The 10,576-nt window shown below is 35.6% G+C and overlaps 1 protein-coding gene across 1 annotated transcript in view; it reads left to right on the top strand.

Annotated features, from left to right (window-relative positions):
- The window catches only part of LOC107658613 (single-stranded DNA-binding protein 2-like), a 76,071-nt gene that overhangs the window by 19,634 nt on the left and 45,861 nt on the right, over window positions 1-10,576 (top strand). Inside the window, exons 2-4 of the mRNA XM_016447226.1 lie at window positions 4,965-5,037; window positions 6,600-6,661; window positions 6,746-6,830. Of these exons, the coding sequence (XP_016302712.1) occupies window positions 4,965-5,037; window positions 6,600-6,661; window positions 6,746-6,830 (220 nt within the window). The remainder of the gene's footprint in view (window positions 1-4,964; window positions 5,038-6,599; window positions 6,662-6,745; window positions 6,831-10,576) is intronic.

Below are 10,576 nucleotides of genomic sequence, written 5' to 3'. Positions count from 1 at the left end.
AAGCCCGCGGCTTAACACAGCAAAAGAGAAACTCCCATTCACAAAATTCAAATCACAAATAATACTACTGATGATAAAGAACGGGTTGAATGTTAACCACTTTCGTTTCCATATAACTATAATCTATGATAAAAGTTCATCATCATGCATTGAATAATCCCATGTAGCAGAGCAAAAAAAAACATTGCGACCAAATCATGTGCTCCTGTGACCAGCTGAGAAAGTTAGTTGCAAAAGAGCGAGCAGTGGGAAGAATGAGTCTGGAGCCCTGTATAGGCTATACAGTGCATGAAAAGCAAACTGGTGCTCTTCTGTTTCTTTTGGTGTATGACTCCCCCTTGTCTCGTATAAAAAGCACAATAATCGCGGTTGTCTGAAACAACCGCGGTTAGATCAAATAATCGCGATTAGACGGTTATTTAATTATCGCGACAGGCCTAGTTGTGATCATAAACTGTATGGATGTGATTACACGCAATACACGGAGCTTTTCCCTCACCATTGTAACGCGCTGCTTTTGCAAGGTTCCGTGAAAACATTTCAGATTTTATTTTCCTTTTTCGCCCTGAAGAAGATATCACAGGTTCATCAAGTTCGTCGAAATTATCCATCCTCGATCACTTTTAGTCAGCTAGCTTTGACGAAACTACTCTCAGCTAGCACGTCTTTTCAAAGTGAAAGTAGCCTTGTCACCTGACCTGAATACAGCGCGCTGATTCGCTAAAATGGACTTATCGGCTTCTGTTCAAAAACAACAAGGGCGCTTGTCAGCTTCTGCAGTAAAACGTGAACTCACGATGCCTTGTGGACAAAACCGGCTTTTTTGACAAAACGTGTTTAGGGTTCAGATCGCACTATATGTGGAGAATAATGCACGGCAATCAGCTCTTTTTTTTTTAAAGTGGCGTTTATCGTTTTTTGCAAATGAACTCTTCATATATACACATATCTGTATACAGTATATATATGAATACATATGTGGCTCATCCAATCATATTTCTAATATTTGTAATAATACTTATAATATTTTTCTTAGGCCTCTATGTATATATAGAGAAACAGGCCTGTCTATTTGATGATTAACGTTCTGTGAGCTTCTCTGTTCAGTATTTTGCAGGGAGACATTGAGTTTTCTATTGAGTTCATTCTGCAGCCTTGCTAGGGGGTATTTTCACTGCGCTTCTCCCCCCGTCATTCCCATCACCATGACATTACCAAAGTTTCTAGACCTCTGGAGTATTAATTGCCCCCCACTTTTCCACCCACCCGACTCCTTTCATCTTCTCTGCTGTTTGCGTCAGTATCCGTACTAGTTATTATCCTCACCACATAGCCCTGCTCGTGCTCCTTTGTTCCTCTGATATTCCTTCTCTCTTCATTCATTTCTCTACCTCGATTGGTCACATTCCACATGCTCTTATATAGGTGCAGATAAGTGGACACACATCTCTTTGTGTAAGCTCTGTCCTGGTCATTCATTAGAATTCGTTTGGTGGCATATTTCCGACCGGCTACTCAGTGTACGAGGCTCTGGTAATGACAGAAAGTGCAAACTGCTTGTGAAATTTGTTAATTTGTTAAAAAAATGCTCATTTGCATTTGTTTTAAAATGATGCACTGTGGTCTACTGGGCTTCTGCATTCACTCAATGTCATTAGTGCTGCCTTCAAACTGAGATGTTGGGACATCAAAGTTTCTTGATTGTTTGGGAAAGATAAATTAGATGTGTGATAAATCAGGTTTTACCGGTCTTGTCTGTTAATCAGTATCTGACACTCAAGGTTAAGGGGGCGTTTGATGAACTGTTTGAAATCAAATGCAAAGATCACTACTAGTCAATACTGGCCAAACTCATCTGATCAAAGAGCTGTTCTCCAGTTTTACATGCTGTAGTAATTGTCCATTTGATTATGAAACATATTCAATATTAGATTATATATGCAAATGAGTATATATTGCACTAAAATGAGTGGTTTACAAACCTAAATGAAAGAATTAAACTTTACTGATCCCCAATTATTTAAATTTACATTATTTATTTAGCCACCCATTATAGAATTGTAACATCTAATCATTTATTATTATTGTTGTTGTTGTTATTATTATTATTATTATTTATTTTTTCTTAATGTTTTCTCACTTTTTTGTCACTAACATGAAATAATAATAATAATAATAGTAATTATTATTATTATTATTATTATTAAAGCATTAAGGTTAATTAAATTTACTTTATGTTGACATTAATTTGGGGATCTTTGTGTTACACTGAAAACTGTGAGTTTAATTATTTATTCTTTGTTCACAGCCCTAATATCATAATAATATTGATATTTATAAGTATTTAAATTATTTACATTATTTAACCACCCATTATAAAAATTATGCAGCATCTAATCTTTTATTATAATTTTTTTTTTTTTTACTTAATGTCATCTCACATTTTTGTGGCTAACATTAAATAATAATAAAAACGTTGACATTAACTTGGGGATTTTATGTGTTAATGTGTTAGTTTAATCTTTATTAATGATCCTAACATTATAATAATATATTATATATATTATTATATAATTGAATATATAAATATATTTGTAAATTTATTGTTCTACATTAGGTCTCAAATATTGTGATATTTGTTTTTGAACAGCGACAACACAAGTTTTAATGTTAATTTAAGATTTAAGACTGCAAGTCCAAAGTCATTTGAAGCTATTCAGCTACATTTGCATTATTTTTTTGTAATATCTGAATAGACTAGACTAGACTAGAATGCTTATAGAGCATCTAATGTGAATTAACTTGAACTAGTACCCCATTATGGATGTTTCACCCATGAATTATACCTCAAATCATACCATGCTGTGCTAGTAAATCTATGAAAGTTCCCATAGATTTACATTGAGGGAGGAGGCACATCTTTGGATCATCGAGACTTTGAATGAGCTCATTTGACTTGGACCAGTCAATAGCCACCCTAGCAACCTCATAGCAACCAAACAGACTTTAGCAACCACCTGGCAATACCTTAGCTGTTATATTAACTCTCAACCGGTGTTAAAGACAGATGTCACACTGAGGTTTAGGATGTGTGTGAATATTTCGTATTGAGGTACAGAGCTGTGGTGGCCTCAAATGAACCGTGCTGAGTCAAGTGATCAAATCTGAAAATGCAGATCGATGAATGAACGTGAATGCCTCTCTCTTCTCCCAGTCACCATGTTCATCATTCAAAGGAAATGGTAGTTTTTGGCCTATGCTGACAGGCAAAGTGATGCCTCTGAACTCTCATTTGTTTGATAGATCGTTCGGCATCAGGAAAGCTGATCTGCATATAAAGTTTATCTTTCTGTGGTGTTCACTGTTCGGGTGCAATCTCTAGCCTGACCTTTTCTACACGGGTTCCTTCATTTTTTTATGCCTGCAAGAGTGAAGTGTCACTACGGCTATTAAGTAAAAAAAAAAAAAATTTTCTTCAGGGGTAAAACTTGGAATTTGTTGATTTTGGAAACTTTGATTCATACTTCAGACAGTCTGTGTGGTCCAAATTGTTTTCCTCCTCACATATTTTTTGGATGACACTGTGAACAGCAAAAATCACACTGAATCTTTGTCAGTTTTAATTTTGGCCACTTCGGTATATGGCAATATATCATATTTTTTCTAATATCTGAATAGATGAGACTAGACTAGAAGGTTTAGAGCAGGGGTGGCGAACTCCGGTCCTGGAGAGCCGCAGCCCTGTAGAGTTCAGCTCCAACCCTAATTAAAACTCACCTGCCTGTAGCTTCCTAGTAACCCTTCAGACCTTGATTAGCTTGTTCAGGTGTGTTTAATTAAGGTTGAAGCAAAACTCTGCAGGGCTGCGGCTCTCCAGGACCGACGTTCGCCACCCCTGGTTTAGAGCATAATCTTATGTGAATTAACTTGAACTAGTCCCCCATTATCTGCGCTTCAGCCATGGATTATACCTTAAATCATGTAACGCTGTTTATTTGTTGAAACTTTCAAAAAATTACACTGAATCTGACATTGTCTGTTCCAGTTGGCCACTTCAGTTTATGGAAATAAATTGTTAATAAATCAGATGTTATGCAATTTTTACATGTAACTCAGATTATTAAAATTGCATGCTCGATTTTACCTTTAAATCACAAAATAATTTAGCATTTGCACGGTATAAAGTATTACACAGAAAGGTCCAATTAATATGGACTGTTTAACATATTTTGCAATTAATGCAGCATAATTTTTTATTTTCTTAATGTGTTTCTCACTTTTTTGTGGCTAACCTTTAATTAATCATTTATATAACAAAAACAACAATGATAATAATAGTAATAATAATAATTTAAAATAATAATAATAATTATTATTATTATTATTATTATCACCACACATTTGATTTATAATGTGCTTTTCTTATACCCAAAGCACTGCAAACAGTAAATGCATGTAAAAATACGAAAATTACAGAAATCAATATAAGAAAAATTAAGAAATCAAACTTATCATCAAGATAAGCTATTTTAAAAAGATGGGTTTGTAACAGTTTCTTAAATTCTGATTATTTCTAATTATTATATTATTATTATTATGTTAGCAATTAAATAATTATATTATTTTATGTTGAGTCATTCATTTGGGGATTGTGAAAACTGAGTTTAATTATTAATTAAAATTATTATTTTATTCACAGACCTAATATCATAATAATATTTGTATTTATAAATGTATTATTCTACACTAGATTTCAGGTATTGTGATACTTGCTTTTGAACAGTGACAAGGTTTAATCTGTAAATTTAAGACTTGACATCCAAAGTATGTAGCCTTTAAAACTATTTAGGTACATTAGCATTATTTTCCTAATATCTGAATAGAATAGAATAGAATGCTTATAGAGCATAGTGTTATATGAATTAATGAGATTGTGTTTGTGTGTTTTTCTGTCTGTTTTGCAGGCTAGCGCTCTACGTGTACGAGTACTTGTTACATGTAGGAGCCCAGAAGTCGGCACAGACCTTCCTGTCAGAGGTGAGCCAGTCAGGGTTTTATTTAAGCTCCTGCTTATCGATGTGCCATCCAGGCACACGGCCTCGTAAGCATCGGCCCGCACCCCTGGGGCTCTGGCTAATTTAATTACACGCAGATGATATGCTGAGCAAGCAGGACACATTTGATGTTTGGTGTCCACTTAATGAGATTGGAGGAGAGTCAGTGCATCGCTGTAAAAACAACTAAATAGTTTCAGCAGAAATGCTGGAGCGGTGCTGGCATGGGGATCATCACCTCATTCCACTTTTTATGAAGAAAAGCGCATCTTTGCTTTGTTATATCAGCTGCTCACAATCCTGTGTTTTATTTGCCATGTAGTGCTTTTAAGGAAGATCACAATCATTTATGCCTGAATGAGTTCCTTTCAGTGTTACTGAGGCATTGTGGGATTGATCTATGTGAAGGAAACTATGACATTTTGAAGCACCGCTTCAATATTTATAGTATCACCATTATTTGCATATGAGTCATACACACTCAAGAGTACAAGCCATCTGAGAAAACGCAATAATACACATTAAGTGCACCATTTCTGATTGTCATTCTAATTCTAAAGCTCTGCCAATCACAAGAAATGACAGGCACTTCAAGTCGCCCGATATATTCAGATTTGCAAGGTTAAGTTGTCCAAATGTCTCAGACTAGACTATTTTAAGTGAGCTACTTTGTATCTAAGAAGAGAGAAGTGTGTTTAAAACACAAAACAAAACAGCAGGTTTGGTCCAGTTTAAATGTACTACAAATAATGTAAAATATACACTTAAACTAGTTTAGTACTAGTGGATGAATGTGGTTGAAATTAATATTTTTATTCAGAAAGGAAACATTGAATTGATTCAAAGTGACAGTAGATTTCAAATAAATGCTGTTCTGAATTAGAAAAATATTTCACAATATTACTGTTTTTATTGTGTTTTTGATCAAATAAATGCAGCCTTGGTCAGCATAAGAGACTTCTTGACCCCGACTTCTGAACAAAAATCCTATTTAAACCTGGAAATGAATGAGTTTTGGGATTTTGAAAGATCTCAAACCACGAAAAGTTATGACACAAAAATAAGAATAAATAGTTAAGATACTGGACTATTTCTAGGTTACTAATTAAGTAGGCACAAATTTATTAATCAATTATTTTATTTTTATTTATTTGTTTGTTCTTTATTTTTTTATTTTTTTTTATAAACATTTTTTTTAATTCAAATTATTATAGCTGATAATATAATTTGTATTAAATTTGACCTGAGGTGGTATTACTTTAGACTCCGCTTTGTTGCTGAAATTAAACAGATTTTACAAATCATACGTATTTACTCAAAAATTACACTTGAAAACAGTTATGCATCATCAATTAACAAAGATGTCTTTATATTTTGGAACTAATACAAGGGGAATCACAGCCTCTGCAAAGTGGACTCGCCAAATATTGACCAGTTAATTAGCCTGGCTGACTAGAAAAAAACATGCTGGTGGGCATTTAATGAAAGGAAAGTAGTCTTACTGTGAAACGAGTCTTACAATGTATTTCTCAACTTTCTCCCCAGATAAGATGGGAGAAGAACATAACGTTAGGAGAACCTCCAGGATTCTTACATTCATGGTGGTGGTATGATTGGCATTGTTAAATGTTTCTCATGTGCTGATGTGTTGTTCATGGAAACTGCTTCATTCATCCCTGTGTGGTTTGCAGTGTATTCTGGGATTTATATTGTGCGGCACCTGAAAGGAGAGAAACCTGTGAGCATTCCAGTGAAGCCAAGGCATTCCACGACTACGTAAGTTACTCTCACAGTGCATGGATGGATGAATGGTGTGGCGTAGTAGTTAAAGCTCAGAGCTGGGACAGATGGGTGGATGGAATGCTAGAAAGTTTGAACGTTAGAAAGATAGATACATAGATAGATGATAAAATGCTAGAAAGATGGATGGAGTGATGGGTGAATGATAGATGGATGGATAGATGATAAAATGCTAGAAAGATGGATGGATGGATGGACGGAATGCTAGAAAGATAGAGAGATGGACGGATGATAGATGGGTAGATAGACACTAGAAAGATGAATGGATGGATAGATGGAATGCTAGAAAGATGAATGAATGATGGATGGATGGATGAGTTGATGGGTGGATAGATGGATAGAACATGAGAATGACAGAACACTAGAATGTTAGATTGCTGATGGATGGATAGAATGCTAAAAAGATAGAGAGATGGATGAATGATAGATGGGTAGGTATATAGATAGATATGCTAGAAAGACAGAACACTAGAAAGATGGATGGATGGATAGATGCATAGATGATGGAAAGCTAGAAAGATGGATGATGGATGGATAGATGCATAGATGATGGAACGCTTGAAAGATGGATGATGGATGGATAGATGGATAAAACGCTAGAAAGATAGAACACTAGAAGATGGATGGATGATAGATGGATAGATGCACAGATAGAACGAGATATGAATAGAACACTAGAAAGATAAATGATAGATAGATGGATGATAGATTGATGAAGAGATGGCAGTGCTCTAGACTGCTACCAAAATGGTCCCATATGCAACAATTTTTTGAGAATGTGCGAGTTAAAATTTGCGTGGTCGCATTTGTGCGAGTGCATGGTCTGCTCTGCTCCATACAGCGAGTGCTGCAGAGCCACAGCACAGTTCAGCAGGAGTCAGACTTCGCTGATCACGTGAAGAGATTGAGAAAGTGTGAGCGCTTTGGTGTATAGCCTGGATTATACTCGACGCGTCAGCATGAGCGCAAAGGTGCGCGTGGCAAAAATGATGCGAATACTGAGGAAACCATGGCGGACGGAGGATTTGGTTTTCAAGTGAAAGTCAAGTAAAAGACTGCTTCTTTTCTTCTAGAGAAGGTGAACATGTTGGTTTTCTTGAAGAAAAAAAACATGCAAGCACAGTTATCATCAGCCAGTTTAGTTTTACTTTTCTTTTTGTTTTCATTTTAAAACGAATTTGAAAGTGAAAGTGAAAGCATCCGATGCCCGGCTTATAACACAGTAAAAGAAAGTGAAAGCATCCGAAGCCCGGCTTATAACATCGTAAAAGAGGAACTCCCATTCACAAAATTCAAATCACAAATAATACTGATGAAAAAGAACGGGTTGAATGTTAACCATTTTTGTTAGCATATAACTATAAACTATGATAAAAGAAAAAACTATTCATCAGCATGCATTGATTAATCCCATGTTGTAGCAAAATAAATAAATAAATATAATAAAATAAATAGTGCAACCAAATCATGTGCTCGTGTGACCAACTGAGAAAGTAAGTCGCACCAGAGTGACCAGTGGGAAGAATGAATCTGGATGGATGGATGGATAAATGTATAGAAAGATGGATGAATAGAACACTAGAAAGATAGCACACAAGAAAAATGGTGGATGGATCTAGAAAGATAGATGAAGAGATGGATGGATAGATAGATAGAACGCTAGAAGGATAGAACACTAGAAAGATGGATAGATGGATAGAATGCTAGAAAGATAGATGAACTTTGACAAAGCGGATGTTTATCAGTTCATTTGATATTTTTAACAATGCAAATGGTATTTCCCATGTGGCCGCAGTACATCAGCATGGTGATGTTGTGGCTTCATTCTTTGCAGTTCAGTGCTCTGAGTAAGACCAAATGCTGCTAGGACTTACAGGAAGGAAGCATGATTCAATGTCCTGTGTACCTCGGGCTGCTGGTGACCTTAACTATCATAAAACAAGAGCGCAGAGGAGCTCAGGCTTTCCTCGTTTCACCTCGGAGGATGATGTAAATGTTCAATTATAGATCCGACTACGCTCACCCAAACGCTGCTGTCTGTCTGTCTGCTGTTGTGTGCACCTCAAAAGCGCAGTTTAGAAGATGAGTAAAGAGCGCAGCGATGCCGAAGATCACTGGTTTGGCCCCAGACTCATTTCTCTTTCCAGCACCAATTAGCTGAATTTCCTCTGAGAGTGTCTGGAGTGTAGGCACAACAGGAGTAATTACAGAGAGCTCTAGATTCTTAAACGAGAACATCTCCGTCCAATACATCGCCGGCTTTCTGTGACTAATTGCCAATGTACAGCAAATGCACTTTACAGCTGTGATGCACCATATCAAATGACTGTGGTTTTAAAAACTCAAAATTGATGAAGTTTGCTTTATAAATACGCATTTCTGTTTCTTATTGTCAATGTTTCATCATTGATACGCAGCACTCCAAAAGAAAAAATAGTTTTTTTGTTCAAGTGTAATGACTTTGTATGGTTACAAATCCATTGTCTGGCTCTATAGTACTCTGTTATGATACTTAATGGACTTTTTACAATCCACATACACTACCTTTCAAAAGTTTGGAAAAAAAAAAATATATATATATATATTTGAAAGAAGCCAAAATGCTTACCAAGGTGGCATTTATTTGATCATAATATATTAAAAAACAGTAATATTGTGAAATATTATTGTAATTTAAAATAACTTTTCTATTTGAATATATTTTTAATGTAATTTATTCCTGTGATTCAAATCTGAATTTTCAGCATCATTACTCCAGTCTTCAGTGTCACATGATCCTTCAGAAATCATTCTAATATGCTGATTTGATGCTCAAGAAACATTTATTTATTATTATTACCAATGTTTAAAATATTTAATAATTTTATGGACTGTTTTATTTTATGGAATTTTATGAACTGTTGTTCCTTTTTTAATGAATAGAAAGTTAAAAAGAACAGCATTTATTTGAAATAGAAATCTTTTGTAACATTATAAATGAGTCTTTACGGTCACTTTTTATCAATTTAAAGGTCATATGATGCGATTTCAAGTTTTCTTTTCTCTTTGGAGTGTTACAAGCTGTTCGTGAATAGATAAGATCCCTAAAGCTGCAAAGACTAAAGTCTCAAACCCAAAGAGATATTCTTTATAAAAGTTAAGACTCGTCCACACCCTCCTAAAACGCCTCGTTTAAACACGGCCTCACATGTCTACGTAACTGTGTGGGAAGATTTGCATAGCGCCGCACAAATGTTCACGCAAAGAAAGAAGGCGTAACTTTTATTCTTGCTGTAGTATTGTTGTTGCAGCCGCCATGTCGTGGAGACGGTGTGTGTTTCGTTGTGAAAGCGAAACTACTTTGTTTGGCTTTCCAAAAGAGGACACAACTAGAAATCAGTGGTTAAGTTGTATTTACAACACTGTTCCAGAACAGTTCAACCCAAATATTCAGATGTGAGCAACGCAATTTACGGAGGACGAGGACTGTTTCCTGGGAGAGTAGCCTACAATGCCGGTGTTCTGACAAATAATGCTGACTCACAGCCTGTAAGTACGCTTTCATATTTAAAGGATTTGCCACTGATGATTCAAACGCGAGTTTTGGGCAGTGTAGAGTAGTGCTTGTTTGTTTGTCATTTCTCCGATCACAAATGCAGACATGGTTTTATGTTTACGTGGCGTGATACGCAACGCAAAGCGTAAAAAGACAGTATAAGTCATTATAATAAGTAATTATGTCC

This window comes from Sinocyclocheilus anshuiensis, unplaced genomic scaffold (assembly GCF_001515605.1).
Source record: "Sinocyclocheilus anshuiensis isolate Anshui unplaced genomic scaffold, SAMN03320099.WGS_v1.1 scaffold343, whole genome shotgun sequence".
Taxonomy (NCBI): Eukaryota; Metazoa; Chordata; class Actinopteri; order Cypriniformes; family Cyprinidae; genus Sinocyclocheilus; species Sinocyclocheilus anshuiensis.
Note: the sequence above shows the minus strand (reverse complement) of the source record. Positions and strands in the feature narration are given on the sequence as shown.